At 31.9% G+C, this 18,535-nt stretch overlaps 1 protein-coding gene across 3 annotated transcripts in view; it reads right to left on the minus strand.

Moving 5' to 3' along the window:
• The window catches only part of LOC134720822 (sodium- and chloride-dependent transporter XTRP3-like), a 39,313-nt gene that overhangs the window by 1,767 nt on the left and 19,011 nt on the right, over positions 1-18,535 (minus strand). Inside the window, exons 2-9 of one of the 3 annotated variants that reach the window (XM_063583354.1) lie at positions 13,042-13,178; positions 11,094-11,255; positions 8,022-8,132; positions 5,899-6,100; positions 4,968-5,083; positions 3,721-3,922; positions 1,141-1,300; positions 140-302 (exon numbers count right to left, since the gene is read on the minus strand). In XM_063583354.1, coding sequence (XP_063439424.1) covers positions 140-302; positions 1,141-1,300; positions 3,721-3,922; positions 4,968-5,083; positions 5,899-6,100; positions 8,022-8,132; positions 11,094-11,255; positions 13,042-13,178 — 1,253 coding nt within the window. Of the gene's footprint in view, positions 1-139; positions 303-1,140; positions 1,301-3,720; positions 3,923-4,967; positions 5,084-5,898; positions 6,101-8,021; positions 8,133-11,093; positions 11,256-12,873; positions 13,179-18,535 lie in introns of all 3 variants that reach the window. The other 2 variants (XM_063583352.1, XM_063583353.1) reach the window with 2 other exon arrangements.

Raw genomic sequence — 18,535 nt, forward strand, 5'->3', positions numbered from 1 at the left:
TATACGTATTAAGTATTGTAATTAACTGTCAATATTTGGCAGCAATATGTATGCGCTAGTCAAACAATTTGATGCAATTTAGATACAAGAACGTATTTACAGTACATGTAATTATGTGATTATAGTTAATAAAACTTACTTTTGAAGAATCCCAAACTTCATACCAGGTTCCATTGGATATTTTCTCTACTATACTCGCAGTAAAAATCACAACCATTGCAACAGGTCCGACAAAACGCCAGCAAAACATGAAAAAGTAACTTGGACGGGTACCAACCATCATTTCTACATCCAAACTTAATCTAAATGAATGTTAAAACAATCAACGTAATGACATAAAATATATGCTACAGATGTATAATTTCAACTGTTAAGATTCATACCAATGATATTTAAGAATCGAGAAAATAATTTGCTTTTGTATGCAACTAATATATCTTTCCATATGTGATCAGTTTTTGATTGATTGTTGGTATTCTAACGCAACTTTAAGCACAACTGGTTGTATCATGGCAGGATTGTTTTTATTGGTTTAGGAACCTGCTGATCTCGAAGCATAGTTATCACATATCGTCCGGAAGCAATTTACAAATTCTGTTAAGTGAATGTTTACCTTGAATGACGGACCTCATAGATTTGATTCGATGAAAGTCTTATATTATCAAATAGTTGTTTTCTGTATTTGTATAATCCAGGCCACACAGTGAAGTTAGAGCGAGGACTTGCCAACTAGATAATGAATTATCATTGTTCAATTTAAGATACTTAAAGAGAAGTATTTGATGTGAGCCATGACTTTATTATCACTGTGCACTCAAAATAGATGAAGGGTAACAGCAGACTACATTCAGAATCAAGGATTAAAACGTGGAATGTATCAAAGAGACAAGGCCACCAATAGGTCTTCAATGCATCGATAAACTAAGGCACATTGTGTATACTAGATCAGAAAAATGGGCGCAACACTTGACTCCAATAATAAATAATTATTTAAATTACCTGTTATTTGTACAATAGTTGCTGAATGGAAATTATAAAAAAAAATATGCTCTTTGGTCGGTTTGTTATCTCTTTGGCATCTTTCTCATTTCCATTCTCAATTTTCAATATATATTAAATAAATATGTTACTAGCACTTGCCTCTTAAGACCGTATACATAGGACATTGCAACACATTCAATAAAAGCAATGATTAACAGTGGAATGTTGGCTGAAAATGAGTCGAACATGGCGAACACGTATGACCCAGTGGTTGTAGCAAAACACAATGATATAACAAACATCGTACCACATACAATTCCTGAAATGTAAAATTTTTAAATTGATTATTTTTTATTCATGAAAAGAATCACAACACATTGAGGTAAAAAAATCACTAAGAAAATTATTGTCACCACCGGTCTATCTACCTACTTATTGTGATTCGGTCACAGTATCAATTGAATAATATCTCTCCATCCAAGTCACAACTTATAAACATAAACTATTATAGGTAAAAGTACGGTCTTCAAAACGCAGTTTTTGCACACACCAAACAGTTCTTTAAGCTAGGCTATTGTATAGGCAAAACGCTATTGGTATTGGATGGATGAATGAATCTTTCTTGCAAAACATAGACATGCTATTGCAAAATTAACAACATATATTACATGATATAAAACATGAATAGACTACAGAGAACAACAGTATGATGCAATGACATATAAATTAAGTTATGAGACCATATAAGACCGAATATTCCATGCAACTTTTACATAATTACATAATTTGATCTTGAGAGACTTACTAGAAGCTTGTAGTAAATTTAACAGTTTGATATTATTAGGCCAATGACAATTATTGAACATTACTTACTTTACGGACTACATGTATAAAAAGATGATGAAGGATAACAAAGACAAACACACCAGAGGGAAATATTAATGAAGTAAGGATGTATAAATCCTATATCAATTTCACAGTTGACCATTTACGTTACTTAGCAGTGACAGAATGATAATACTTTTATTTGTATTCTTTCGACAAAAATTTCGCCATTACTCAAACTTCTAACATATAGAAATGACAAATATTAGGAATTCTAACATGACGTCCTTCAAACGCTTTGAGTACACACCCGTGGTAAAATATGAATATATTGGATTGGCTGTTCCGATCGTACTCCCACGTCATATGTTTTTTTTATGAATGAAGTACCCGACGTCATAGAATGATGACGTTATAATTTAAGCATTTTACGGGAAAAATACACGCTTATGATACCGAAAATCATCACCACAAGGAAACGTAAACAAACGATGCTAAATTGTGGTATAAGCCCATTTTTTTCATATACATAGAAAACATATAAGTAAGAATATCATTAAAATTCATCCAAATCTATCTAAATATGTTTTGTGAATAGTTTGAGCATGTCACTTATTCCGTTCTTTTACGCCAATCTAAAAGTGCGTTAATTCATGGGAACGGCAAATAATGGCCTCCATCTAGAGCGCTTCGATCAAAAAAAAAATGCCGTATTTGTCCTATTAGAATCGAAATAATTCATGGGGGCTTGAATATATCTAGATTTTACCACGGGTTGTCCCTTTATGCCGATATTTTACCCCTCGCTATCGCTCAGGGTAAAATATTTGTCATAAAGGGCCAGCCCGTGGTAAAATTACGATATATTCAAGCCCCCATGAATTATTTCTTAATTAGACAATGAAAGAAGTTGTGTCCATATATCTGGGTAACAAGCATTTTTGGTTTTGATCTTATTTAGGCATTTTATCGAATGGAGGATCCATATCTAGCTGTTTTTTTTTACTTCGATTCTTATGTCACATACACCGTATATAGTGACTATTCAGATGTAATAATATTTGCTGTATGGACATAATGTTCTTTTAAGTTAGCTTCATACTAAGAGTTCTATTCCTTATTAGGACTACAATCCAACATACTTAAGGTAACTTTTAACAGCTCTAGTATATTTTTTTCTATTTCAAAACAAGACGTCACTTTATAATCATAAGCGTGTTGTTCTGTAGCAGCCAAGGCTGCGTGTTGAAGGCCGTACATTGGCCTATACAGGTTTACTTTTTAAATTGTTATTTGGATGGAGAGTTGTCTCATTTGCAAGCACTCCAAATATTTCTATATCTAAGCTTGATATCTGCTGTTAAATGTGACATTACATCTGCGCAAACAAAATATCTTAATTATAAAACTCTTAATTGGCTCTTTACTATTATTGAATGCTACTTATACAATAGATAGTGCATGTTATACCCACATTGTACAGCCGATTTCATTGAGTGTGTAGTCGAATGTAATATTTTTGGTTAGCTTGCTTGTTTGCCGAACCGTGAAGTTATTATCATGTCAGGTATACTACCCTCCTTTTGAAGTATCCCAGTCCAACAAACAGATAGACTGGTTATCTGCTGGACTAGTCTACGCTTAAAGGGGGATAATTAATCTGACCTAACAATAACTTCACGGTTCAGTTCACAAGCAAGCTAAGAAAATATATTACCTTTGGTTTCACACTCAATGAACCGGCTGTAAAAGCTTGAAATGTCTGTCATAATGTACAATATGTCAATATTTACTTTATATAACTATTTGCTGAATGATAACATAAATCAAAAGCTTAAGATATTAGTTAGCAATCGCGTTATTGAAGATGATTAATATGATCAAAATACGGGATCAAAGAAAAGGTAAACTTACCGCATACAACTTCCTTCCTTGCCGTAGGAAATAGCATCATATCATTAATAGAAGTCAGTGCTCCCTCTAGAGTGCCAAACATACTATCAAGACCTAGGGTAAACAACATCAGGAAAAACAAAACGGACCATAATTGAGGAACAGGAAATTGATTAATGGCTTCTGTAAACGCTATAAATGCTAGGCCTGTCCCTGAAGCTGACTGAAATGAGAAAGGTATGGCATTTTGTGCTGCAGGCTTACGAAAAATAAATTTTATTAACTTTAATTTTACTTTGTTCTTTTTTAGACACACTTTTGTGAAAATAAATGATTCTGGAACATAAATACATTAATACACATGAAATAATACAGCATCCCAAAGATATAATAATTGGAAGCTTAAAGATAAATACGCAGTTTTCAATATTTGTAGATAACTATATAAGGTGTGGGCTTTGCACATTGTTGAAGGTCATACGGTGACCTAAATTTGTTTATTTCCTTGTCATTTGGTCTCTTGTTGAGAGTTATCTTGTTGGCAATTATACCACATCTTTTTTTTTATATACCTACACACAATTTTATAACAAGGAAAATTTAGAACAATAAAAGTTTTAATTTTATGATGCAGGTAATAAACACAATTATTAAAGAACAAAAATCAATTAACAAAACCTAATCAAGAATGCTCGCAATTACAGAGACTGGTTTAAAAAACATACAATACATTATCATGCTGCTCTTACTGTAATATCGGCGGCTTTACTTTGAAGCATATTCCATACACCAACGTCATAATCAGTATATCTATAGATTATAACATGCCCTTTTCCATATTGGCCCTGGTATCATCCCGAGACTCCCAGATCGGCTTCGAGGCTTCAGTCAAGGGCCGATGTGGGTCGAGGGTTGATACCAAGGCCAAATTGGGACCAAATTTTGGAAGTGAGAAAATACCCTGTATTTGCACATAGGGATATAATTGATTTTGTGGAAGATGATAACAGACGTCTGCGCTTAATTTCGATGAGGATGGCGTTTTTAAATATCTGAAAAAAAGGTATTTAAAATTTTAAGCTGAACATGTTCAAGATGGAATTATTAATTTCAAATTCAATTTTGGAATTGTTGGAACATTTGAACCTACGAACTAAGTTTCTAACATTGGATGATTTTAATCGTGAACGTTATCCAATATTTGATGCTCAGTATTATATTTAATTCGTCTATGAATATTCACATTTGATAAATTTAATTTAACTAACCTCGGAAATTATAGTTTTGAAATCACACTTAGCTACTGTTCCGTTTCCATGTAATGTGGACATCGTCATATTATTATCTCGCAAACACTCTTCATATGTGGCAGTAGCCTTAAATCCTGCAAAAAAAATAAAGGCATGAGTTTTGCTCATTGTTGAAGGCCGTACGATAACCTATAGCTTATAATTTCTTTGTCATTTGGTCTCTTGTCTGATTGGCAACCATACCAAATCTTCTCATTTTATATAATTACATCTTTTTTTTATGCAACTTTAACTTCGTACTAAAGTTGAGGTTTTTAAATCTTTTTGTTTGGTTCGAGCGTCACTGGTGAGTCTTTTGTAGTCGAAATGCGGGTGTTGCGTACACAATTTTTATCCTGGTATTTATGGTGAGTTTATGTCAAAAGCATTTCATATGGAGTTAATAACAGTTCTTTAAGTTCAATTTTGTATCTTTCTCCTTTTTTCTTTTGCATGTTTTTATTATTTTGTTCTATTATTATCGATAACCTATGACTTTTGACAAGCCTCTTGTTATCTCATATTTTCAGTTATTTTTTTGTAGTCTTTCATGTATATGCCAATGATACAAGATACAAAGCAATTCGTTTAATATCTATTTTTGTAATGCTGTTAAAAGTATGTTTGAATTTCCTTTAATCCTTGTGAAATCTGCCAGGTTTTAATCTGACAGTAATTAAGTTGCACAATCGATAGCAATATATTGCAGTTAGTTAACGCTACATCAATGTGAAAACAGTGATGAAATAATATTATGTAATAAATAGAAATTCATTAATGTCAAATTACTACATGCATGGCAACTTTCCCGTAATAAATAACTTGAAATTATTCAAACGAAATGTCAGTTAAGATGTATCCGATTAGTCACCCTATGCGAATTACTCAGACTGATATTAATCAACCATACCTAACACACAAAATACAACTGTGGCTGTGAATATAGATGTAAAGAAATCAGCAATGGTAACAAAAAAAGCTTCTGTAACAAAATTACTCCGCACTGGGTTATACGATGCAAGCGCTATCAGACAACCAAAAGCCAAACCAAAAGAATAGAATATCTGTGTTGCTGCATCTAACCATACTTGTGGATCGGCTAACTTTTTCCACTGAAATAGAAAAACGAAAGGTAAAGTTTAGACTAAGGACAGATTCTGTTTTTAATTTAATCTTCCCGGGCATGGAAAACAAGCCTATTCAAATATCATTAATGAAAGAAAACTTTGTACTTGATATACAAAATGCCTGTTGTAAGAAGGGAATATAGTCACAATGTTTTTAAATTGTGACTATCTTTAAAAGTGTAAATTTTACATATCTTTCAAATTCAAGCCTTATCTAAATGAAGCTGGTGTGTCTGTATTGTATGCATATATATCTAGCATACATGTATATAACGTCTTTACACTAAATCAATTGGATGTGAAAGGATTGATAATTTAGTCTGAGATGCAAGATTTTTTTTATAACATGTAGTTGTGATTGGCTCTGAAATAGATGCCAATTAACTGCTAGTACTCTCAGATCTGTACCGAGTGTCGCTTTTTGGTGGGATGAACAAGTACTCGACTACGTCCACTTGTATTTTTGTCCATCTGATGAGTTAAGCCTTTTTCAACTGATTTTCATAGTTTGTTCTTATGTTATACTGTTTTACCACTGTCCCAAGTTATGGGGGAGGGTTGGGATCCCGCTAACATGTTTAACCCTGCCTGTCCAAAGTCATGAGCCTGTAATTCAGTGGTTGTCGTTTGTTAAGGTGTTACATATTTGTTTTCGTTAATTTTTTGTACATACATAATGCCGTTAGTTTTCTCGTTTGAATTGTTTTACACTGTCATTTCGGGGCATTTCATAGCTGACTATGTGAAATCGGCTTACGGTGAACTATAGTTGTTAATTGCTGTGTCATGTTGGTCTCTAATGGAGAGTTGTTTAATTGGCAATCATACCAAACCATCTTTTTTATATGTCATAAGAAACGTGGAGAACAAAATTAAAAAGAAAGTTAAGGAGATGTAAATGCAATTGAAACTGTATACCAACCCAAAGGACAAAATCAATCTTTAAAGTGAACTGTTTAAACTTTTGAAATAGATTTATTCACAATAATCTAATTGAGAAACCTATCATTTGAACGAGCTTCGTTTACGAGGATCAGACAACACTTCATTACTAAAATTTCTGGTACTTATAACATCAGCCAATGCAACTTCAGCTTTTAATTTATTTCAAGTTGTGAACCAACAAGACAAAACTATTTATCTAACCTCTTATACATTTCTAGGAATATGATTGGTTAAAAGCGTCCTCGTGGAAACCGTGTTTATTTAATATTAGGTTAGTTGGAAGGCGGGGCTTATTTCATACATGGTTAGTAGTGGAGTAACGTCCCTTTAGTAAAATAAAACAGTACTGAGAAAAAACCTTAAAGGTTTCAACAGACGAGGAAAGTGATGATAAAGTGAATTAAATTCATAAAACACATTTAAATCTAACAAGTTGTCATTGTAGGATTAAAGGAAGTAGTTTCTTAATCATGATAATGCTAACTGTATTGAAAACTTGCTCACTTTGATAGGCCACTAGTCTAAATTTTACACGTTTAGTACGTCGGTAATATAGTGTGCTAGTGACGTAATACGGTATATATGAGGTCAGTAAATTCCATATTTCCATATTAATTTACTGACCCCATATATACCGTATTAAATCACTAGCACACTATGTAATGAATTTATCTTACCGACTATCCTAACGTGTAAAATTTAGACTAGTGATATGATATTGGTTGCCATTATGTTAAGTAGACGATGTACAATTGGATTTATTGTCGTATTTCTTCGTAGAGCAAAATAGATTAAAAAACAAGATTGTTTTATGTTTACTAATAGACTTTTCCGGAATGAATCATGCACTGCTGTTGAACAACGGTCACTTACAAAAAATTGATACTTGATGCTCTAAAGATGTCACGTATACATGTAAGTTGTTAGTTTGCATGTACAATTTAATATTTTTTTTCTTTACCTCAGGTATAAACAAATGTTCCAATCCACTTTGATACCCATGAAGAGTTATACCACGAAAGAAAAATATTACAAGAACTACGTATGGAAAAGTTGCAGTGAAATATACAACCTGTAAATAAAGAAAATTGTATGTTTTATTATTAATTTTGAAATGTAACAAATAAAACGTAAGATAGTATTCTGTATGCATTCAATTTATTATGACGTTTTATCTCTTCATCTTAGATTAATGAAGGCCGTCTTATAAAACCGCTATTATCACCATCATGATATTAACATGGTCTCCAACTCGTTAATTGCCTTCATGACTATGCTTATATTACAGACGTTCGAAATAGCTTTCAAATAAATGTCAAAAGTCAAATAGTTAATGAAAACAACAACTATTCCTCCCACAATAAGATATAAATGGTATAAATCAATGCATTCATTGAACATATTTTGTGACAAACCACTATGAAAATGCTTAAAGTTCGTGTATCTCATTACATATCCGTAATATTACCAGACAGTCTTCATAATTGGAAGTCTAAAAACATACAGCTAAGGATAACGGAGATAAATAAAGGCAACAGTAGTATACCGCTGTTCAAAACTCGTAAATCTATGGAAAAAAAAACAAAATTGGGGTAACAAACTAAAAGTGAGGAAAACGCATTAAATATAAGAGGAGAACAACGACACAACATTAAAACGTAACACACACAGAAACGGACTAAGCATTTAATCTAGACAAAATCCCATGAGAATAACAAATATAACTTCAAAACCAAACACATGAATTTGGGATAGAATAGTACCGTGAAACGTCTTAAAATAATGTGAATTCACACTCAATATTAGAGTAAACAAACGACACAACGGAAACACAATGTTAAAATGTTACACACACAGACACGAACTATGATATAACAATGGCTATTTTCCTGACTTGGTACAGGACATTTGTAAAGATAAAAATGGTTGGTTGAACCTGGTTTTGTTCACTCATTTTTCATCGTTACCATGCAATCATACATATATATAAGCAGTCGGGTTTGTTAAATCGGTTCAATGCGATACATGTATTAAGAAAAGAACTGTGTGTAGTTAGGAAATGGCTATTCTTTTGCCCTGGGTATTAACGTCTTGGTTTTTTTTTTAATTCTGATACGTTGATCAGTTAGTGGGAAGATGGGATATGAATGTCAATGAGACAAATCTCCTTCCAAGTAACAATTTATAAAAGCAAACCATTATAGGTCAAGGTACGGCCTTCAACACGGAGCTTAGGCGTATTTGTTTGTACTATTTCGAATCCGTAAGTTAATCTTTGTGTGCAAATCTATTTTTGTCGAAAAGCATTCTTCTTTTTTCTGTAGATTGATTGGTGGTAAACGTGTTGACAAAACTGTCCGTTCTAAAATAGAATAAATAGAAAACTCGTATTCTTATAATTACACTCAATGTTGAAACCTTGTAATTGAAAGTTCAATCAAGCTTTTAGTTTGTTTTATATTTAAAAGTATTCCTTTGCAAACAATGTGCAGTTAAGATTGAACATTTGTCGGTTTCGAACAAAACGACGAAGTCTGTATGAAACGTGTGTACAATATTATCTTAGCTAGTTTTTATACATTTCTAGGAATATGCTTGGTTAAAATAGTCCGCGTGGAGAACGTGCATATGCGATAAATGGTTAGTAGGGAGGCGGGGCTTATTTCAATACACAGTTAGTAGTCGAGTTACGACTCTGGCACTTTTTGATTCACTTAAATGTATTGAACATCTTTAAATATTGTTATATCAACGTTGTTGATATAAAATTGTTATTGTTGACTATAGTTTTTTTTAATGCAGACCAATGAAAGTAGGTTCTTACAGTTGAACACTTTAGTATAAAAATAAGAAAATGTGGCAAAATTGCAAATATGACAAGTATAGTCTAAAGGAGTAGGTCTGGTAAGGGCCGATTTTGACCTCAAATTTTAAGTTCATCTTTCAAAAATGTTTTAAAGTGTCTATTTCAATTGATTCGATTTGTTTATGTGAAAGATTTTGACTGACTTAGTCATCAAAAACGCTCCGATTCAAGCTTGAATATGAAATATCTATCAAATATACAAAACAACGTCACTTTTCCGATGGTTTTTGTCAAAAATGAAAGTGGCCGTATCCGTGTTCATCCTCAATCTTTTTTTATATTATGTATTATCATCAAATATAATTAATACAACTTACATTTCAAGATAATGAATGAACACGAATGCGTCCACTTTCATTTAAGACGGAAATCCTCTAAAATTTAAATATAAATCTAAACTTTTGAAAATTTCAGTAATTTAGCTTAACTGAATGATGCTAGTACCCGATATATGTGCATTGTATTGTAAAAAACATCCCATATTTTTTTAGCGGAAGCATTCTTCTTTCTAATAAATAGCTTAAAGATTACATTTTCAAAAGTTTGTAAAACTGCTATATTTTGGTGCCAAAAAGGGGTCTTACTGAAGCTACTCCTTTAATAAATAAAGATAGTCGGTAAGATTATAGTGTGTTAGTGTTCTAATATAATTTGTACAGGGTCAGTTAATTCAATATGTGGTTCAAGCTGCTCCCATATTTACTGACCTCGTATATATCGTATTAGGTCACTAACACACTATGTAACTAATATGATCTTTATTAAAACAAAGCTTTAATGACAAAAAAGGCATATACATGTAAATGTTGTGCCTTTGTGTCTGCTATTTTCGCTGGTGTTTGTGTATTCAGCGTTTATAAATAAAACGTTCAGCTCGAAACTTGCATTTGAAAAACAAAGGCTGTATAATTATTAAATTTTATCATTAAGTAAGACTAAACTAATTTAAAGACAACTTAGCTAAAGGAAAATGCTATACTATAGGGAATTCCTTTATTCTTAAAGAATTAAGACTTGGGAGACGCTCATTATGTTAAAATAGTTTTTAAAGTTAAACAGCTACATTATTTTTAACAGAATACACGCATAAACATATCTAAAAAAAACATTATGTCACAAGTCTATAAATAATTCCCCGCACATACATACACACAATGATTGACTTACTTTTCCAGATGACTTGATGCCTTTTACCATACAAAGGAAGACAACAACCCAAGCTGCCAACAGAGCTAACACTAACTTCCAGTTAATAACACTTTTTGAATTAATTGATGGTGCTACATTTAATGTTTCTCTGTACCAAAAATATGTCGTTGGACCGCTAATCTAGAAGACAAGCAAAATTGATAATTAAAAGGAGAAATTGTCAGAGAGACAAAAACCCAATCCAAGAGCAGAAAACAGCCGATAGTCGCCAATGAGTTTCCATCACAGGGAGAAATCCCGCACATAAAGACGGGCTTTAGCTATTAATTAAATGTTTAGGCTCTTTTTTTATTAGCAAAATGAAATGTACTTGGTGTTAACCATTTTCATTTACTACGTTGATGACAGTATTACAGGCAAAGTCAACAAGTTAAATGTATAATTATGCCTAATACTGGTTCAAATCTTGCATTTGAGGAATTTCTAAAATTAGAACAAATATAACCAAGAATGCAAGTTAACCATGCAAATTTACAATTTAATTCAGGTACATTTAAAATCTATTTTTGTTTCCCAATATCATTATGGATTTTATGTAATTTGTGTGAATAAACAAACTATTTTTCAACATGCAAAAATGTCATTAAAGCATCATTATCGCAAACAGAAATACATAACTGTCTGATTTTATTGTCAAGATCTAAAAAGAGTCTCGAAAGACTACAAAATGCATGCTAGTGAGATCAAATCTAATGTTAAATGTTAAAAGTATTGTCGACGTGGATTATTGGGTAGATTTATTACAGTATTATTCAGCAAGCCTGGGAATTTGTTGAAAATATGAAGTTGATACATTGTACCTATTCACGAGATAACAAATGACTATTATGTCATGTTAAATAAAAAGAAACGAAGACTCTAATATGCCTCGCCTAAACAACAAAAACAAAAATTTGGTGACGGGAGATGTTTATGAAAAGGCAGTGTTACTCAACCCATAAGATCTTATATTTTTATGTTTGCAGTAAAATAAACCATTCAGTGAACATTTAAATCACAAAGAAAAATAAAACGTATACAATTTTGTTTTAGTAAATCTGGTATAGTTACAAAAAAAATGTAAATGTAGTTTTGATAGGTGTTTCGAGATATTTCAGTAATTTATACATCAATAAAAACAGCAAATCGGAGTTCCCAATTCGATTCCAACACAACGACTTCAATTATTTTAATAACAATTTTAAACTAATTTTTAAGTTAAAAAAATTATCACCAGATTTAAAAAGGAACACTTCGCGAGTTATTTGTTTAAAAGGACGTCCTTGGTCTCAACGAGAGTCTGTAGTATTTACATTGTAGTTTATTCATTTCTGGAAGATCGTGTTTTCTTTCTATATTTTTTTCATTGGTGTTATGCGGACTATTTTCTGTTGATTGTTCTTCGATCTTATATGCATAATACTATTTGTAACCCGTCATAATATTTTCTATGTCTGGCTAAATACATATTTTTGTATTTCATAAATTCATATTTTCTGTTCTTTACATAAGGAACGACATCAAAAGTTCAATGTAGAATAAAAAATCTTAATTCACATAGTTTTTTCACTGACACCCTATCCCCTTCTTAACTTAATTTGGGAAAAAATGATTGACCAATATGGATATACTAGTATGTAAAATCGATTTCGTATAATCAAACTTTGCAGCAATTTAAAACCCTATCCTATACCTCAAACCATTTGATTTAAGTTTATTTTTTATCCTGCATTGCTTTTTTTTGTCGTCCCTAACTTACCTGACATTCTTTATTTACAATAGTAACGTTACCCTCGATATGTGTCGGACATGTGGACCATGGGAGTGGACTTTGAAAACTTTGGACGAGATATAAAACACACCATGCCATTATAGTGTTATAATACAATGCAAGGTTAAATGATACAGCTGCTGAAGCGATACCAACTCCTTGAAGATACGGCGAGACTTGATTCCAGGCGCCAACGGCACCTTTGCGCAATCGTTGTCCAATCGCTAACTCTAGATAGAAAAGAGGTATTCCTTCAATCGCCAACATAACAGCATAGGGAATAAGAAAAGCCCCTGAAATGAAAATAAACGTTTATTGATATGATTAAAAGGACATACGGTGACAATAGTAAAGATAAAAAAAGCCACAATGACCACGATGACATAAAAACGTAACACAAATCAAATAAAAATGAAAAGCAGAATACGATATTTGTCTTTCACCATTGTCATAATTAGAATTGTTTAGGAGACTCAATGCACGAAGCTCCTTCAATTAAAAGACAGCGATGGAAAGTGCCCCTGTTGCTTCTAGATTTGAATAACAGAAAAAAAAGTTTATAGTGATATATGAAACAGATTTAGTAATATTGGAACAAAATGAATGTTTTTTTTCAGCAAAACTTTGGCATATCTTCAGACACTTGTGTGCATCTCTTTGCAGATTAAATTTTGCATTAAAAGAAAAAAATAAACATGAAGTTCTCAAGTCTAAACAAATCAGTTCTTTTCATAAAAGTACATTTTATTCTCCAAAGTACGTAAACACATTTTATCCAAATACGATGAATTTTCAAATTTAAAAGCTTGAGGATAATCTTTCCTGCCATCTCCGGTTCAAAATATGATGTCACCAAATGATTTCAATTTTAATTGAATTCATCAATATCAAATATTTTCAGATCGTTGATAGCGGCCAAGGTGTAATTACATGCATTTCGATGTGAAATGTGTACAAATCTTAGGTCTAATTCTAGCCCTTCGTGAACATCCTCCTTGGATAAGAGGTCAAATATTGAACGTTATTTTTCTGTGTCGTAATTGTTTTTTTTATGCTTGTTCTGACTATTACGCCTAACACTCTGGCGGTTTCTGTTTACTTCCTTTACATATCAAAGTCGTAAAATATCGTTCAGCTATATTTGGACGGTAGACAAACACAATTTCAATAATTGTGTAATAGCTGTCAATTGTATGCTACTAAGCCAAACTGTATCATTGTATGCAACATTTATCAAGATAATAAACCATAACACAATATTCTCGTGTATTGCTCTGATCAATCATCCAAAAAGTACTTGATATTAACCAAACACTGCTAATGACACAAAGAATCAATAACAGTATCCTTTTTATCTACAAATTCTATTAAATAAATAACGAATTTGATATTGATGGCTGCAATAACAAACTTGATGAATCCAGAATAGGAAATAAAACATGCAATTAGACTTATAAGGAAATGGTTGATATCTCACAAAACATTTTACACGTCAGATTGTTGCACCTGTCCAAAATCAGAATCACTTGACTAATTTGTCTTTGTTAATCAACAAAAAATGACCATATGATTGATTTTCATGTCAATACCGAAGTGCTGACTACTGGGCTTGTGATACCCTCGGAAACAAAACGTCCACACGCAGTGGCATTGACCCAGTGGTGTAAATAAACCTTCAAATACAACACTCGTCATCTGTAAAGCAAATATATCGTTTTTAAAACAGGAACACCAACCTGTAATAAGTCTTCGTAACACTTTGCTTAACTTTAATAAATGAGCAACTCAGCAAGAATTAGTATACCCATTGAAATGTTATCTATAAGTTGTGTCATCATAGATCAAACAATACATAACGTGTAAAATAATACATCAGTAGGTCACAAACTGATTGACTATTGCTATTATCCCTCAGATTGGAATACTGTATAAACTCACATTACTACTTAAAAGTTATAGCTTAGTGGTGCTTCTATAGTCAACTTGTACCGGTCTTTACAAATCTTCATATTTGCCATTCTTGTGCTGTTGATAGTGTATCTTGTTAACATTTAAAAACTACACCAGAATCGATGTATTATTAGTGAATCATAACAGATTGTGGCCATATATAGGTTCCTGACTTATTAACTTTGTACGTACCAGAAGCTTGGAAACATTCATTAATAAGCGTTAATCAAACTATGTAATATATACGTGATTCTCGTTTCTCGTTTTGTTTATATAGATTAGACCGTTGGTTTTCCCGTTTGAATGGTTTTACACTAGTAATTTTGGGGCCCTTTATAGCTTGTTGTTCGGTGTGAGCCAAGGCTCCTTGTTGAAGGCCGTACTTTAACCTATAATGATTTACTTTTTAAATTGTGACTTGAATGGTGTGTTGTATCATTGGCACTCACACCACATCTTCCTATATCTAGCAATGGAAACCTGGACAGCCTTAAACAAAACGTGTCAACTACAGGGGTTGATATAATATATGCTTATTATTCCTTTTATACATTGACGTTTTTGTTATTGAAATGGCCACCGAAAGAAATCTTCAAGTGATTGGATAGAAAGGGTATGAAGTGTAAGCTCAACCCTGTTTGCAAACAATGCACAAACAGTTTGACTAAGGAAAAGAGATATGTTATAGCACGTTCTCAGCACAATAAGTAGGTGATAAACTTTTAATTAAATACTAAAGATCAATCAATGTGGTCAGCCATAGACAGTCGTCGCAGATAAGTATAGTTCCATTGTTTTTGTATTACACTAGTAGGTTATAGCCCTTTATCTTAAAACAAATATGTCAAATTTGAAGTTGAGTCTGAATATCCTCTTACATAGATACAAAAATACTAAGTCCCTATAGAGACACTACTTCAAGAGAGTCGCATTACAGTACAAAATTATTGCAAGTTCAATATTGATAGCGTGTTAAAACAGAACGAGGCTGTGAATATTTGTTTCATTTACAGCTAATAACAAAACGTCTAAGAACTCTCCGGAAATTGCATGTCTTAATTTGACCCATAACTCTATTAACCTTTAAAGTATCCATACATTTATACGAAACCAATAAATGCCATAGTATTTTTCAAGGGTTCCAAGCTTCGGGTTTTAGTGTCATGTATTTTGTTGTGTAATTCAGACAAATAGATAAGAAACGATTTGAAGACATTTTTTTAGTACATAAATACCATTTGTAAAAATGTACACAAAAAAAACCGCACTAATTGGCCGTTTCAGAATCTAAAGCATCATGGTAATTTCATTGTTCGTACCCCAAAGTGAAAATAACGTTACGTCATTGGTTGAATTTCCATTGTTTATAACGTTTTAAACCAACCAAAACGCTTTGGTGTACGCTTTTGAAAATATTACCCAGGGTGCATTAGATTCTTAATCAAAAAGTGGGAATTCCATAAAAAACTTACAAAATCAAACGTTATCAATCAACATAACATACGATTCACCGTTGTAACCAATATATTAAAACTGTTTGCAATTTGGACATATTCGTGTCATATAGACTAGAAATATGAAAGGGTCAATATTGGAGAGAGAAAAAATAGAAAAGCATAGAATGTTATTATGAAACAAACAGTAAAATCGCCTTTTAAAAATATTGAAATCACAATAGGAAATAAATGAAATTTAACCTGAACGTTTGTCAATAATATATTCCTAATCAAATAAAACAGATATCTGAAAGCTTTACCATTGTAAAATATAAATGACAAATTATACAAATTAAATAAACAATAGATACTCGTGATCAGATACGGTACTAATTGAATTATTTTTTGAAATAACATCATCTCAATGATTACTTCATATCACAATCCGTTAACCAACCTTGTAGGATATAATACATTTTGTCATGCTCCTTAGACAGAATATATACAGTGGAAAATTGTTCGTCTAACTTTATGAGCCGAATGTTTAATAGATTAAAAAAGAGGTGTCCATGGGCCGATCAGGATCACCGTCCATGAATTTGGACATTCATTTTAAAAACACGAAAATATTAAATTTCTGTAGTTTTAATTTTATTAAAAGAGGGTCTTCGAATGACATTTTCATTTTTTTTTTCCAAAAGCGCATGGAAATTTACGCCTGAAACGTATGTCAATGCAGAGATTTTAAAGATGAATTAATATGGCTAGGATGAGAATATAAAGCCAAAAAATAAAAAAATCCTAGTACGGAAATTCAAAATTAGGATCTAAGTAAGAAAACTTCATATATGTTACATGGGGTTCAAATCCTTTAAAACACTCTTTCTTCAAAATACAGATTGATTAACTATATAAGTTCGATCAATAGTAGATAATTCAAACTATCCTTAAGTGTTTTGTTCAGAATCAGTACAGATTAAAAACCAAAAGGACTATTCTGGTATAGTATGCGCTATCTTCATTTTGATTTGTTAGTTTATTGTAATTCAACCAATCACAAACCAATGTTATTATGTTTGATATTACCACAATGCAATAACTTTGAAAAGGACCAGAAAGCAAATTAACACTGAGTTTCTTACTTTTTAGAACCGTCAGCAAATGGCAAAATATTGCTGAAAATGGCATTAAACATACACCAATCAATCAATCCATCAAACTCTTCAGGTTGATGCATTCTGGGTATAACTTTTACTGCTCTTTTTTATAATAATTAATTATCTTAAAACGTTAAGTGTTTTCAACTGACTATTAATTTATCTCAACTTATTGATAACGCCCTTATCCACTGTTAGAGTATATCACGACAAAGTGTCCAATTCCAAAAGTACATGTGGTTGATAATCTAGCAAAGTCAGTAATCATATGTATTCGTCTTATCATTAGTGTGATCTAGTGACAATAGGATAAGCTCGACTTAGTGTACTTTCCGATTTTATTGCTATGTTATTACGTCAAAGTTAGAACCTGAAACATGAAACATGAAAACTTAATTAAACGCCTATTTCTACATATACAATATGTATTCAATGGCGTTGTACATAAATGACATATAAAATACAAAAATACAATATGTATGTAATATACCAAAAATTGAAAATGTATACTGTGATATACAAGAAAAAAGTCAGAAAAGTTCAAAATAATTTTCGAAATACAAAGTTTTCAACCGACATTTAAAAGTATCCAAAAATTCAGAGTTTCTTACATTTGTACCTAGTTCATTCCAAAATTTTGGCCCAATAGTACTAAAGCTTCTATCTGAAAAAAGTTATCTTTTTGTTATATGGGACTGCATAACAACCAATAGATGACTCTGGCGACCTTAATGAACGTTTCGACACTTGAGGATTTAACAAATTGATCAATTATGACGGTGCATTACCTACGTGACAGTTGTACATATATGTTAAGATTTAGAATGTAATTCTGGCTTTGATCGGAAGCCAGTGTAAGTCAAACAATGCCTGCTTGACACTATCATACTTAGAACGGTTTAACACAAGTTTGGCACACATATTCTGTATACGTTGCAATTTATATAAATCAGTTTGTGAAATTCCAAAAAGTATAACATTGCAATAATCTAAATGTGATATAACCAAAGTTTCAGTTGCTTCTTTCGATAGATAGGATTTTATGCACTTTATTTTGTAGTAGTTCATCATTGCTGTCTTACATTTTTTAGTAATATGGTCTTTGAA

The sequence above is a fragment of the Mytilus trossulus genome, chromosome 6 (assembly GCF_036588685.1).
Source record: "Mytilus trossulus isolate FHL-02 chromosome 6, PNRI_Mtr1.1.1.hap1, whole genome shotgun sequence".
Lineage (NCBI taxonomy): Eukaryota > Metazoa > Mollusca > Bivalvia > Mytilida > Mytilidae > Mytilus > Mytilus trossulus.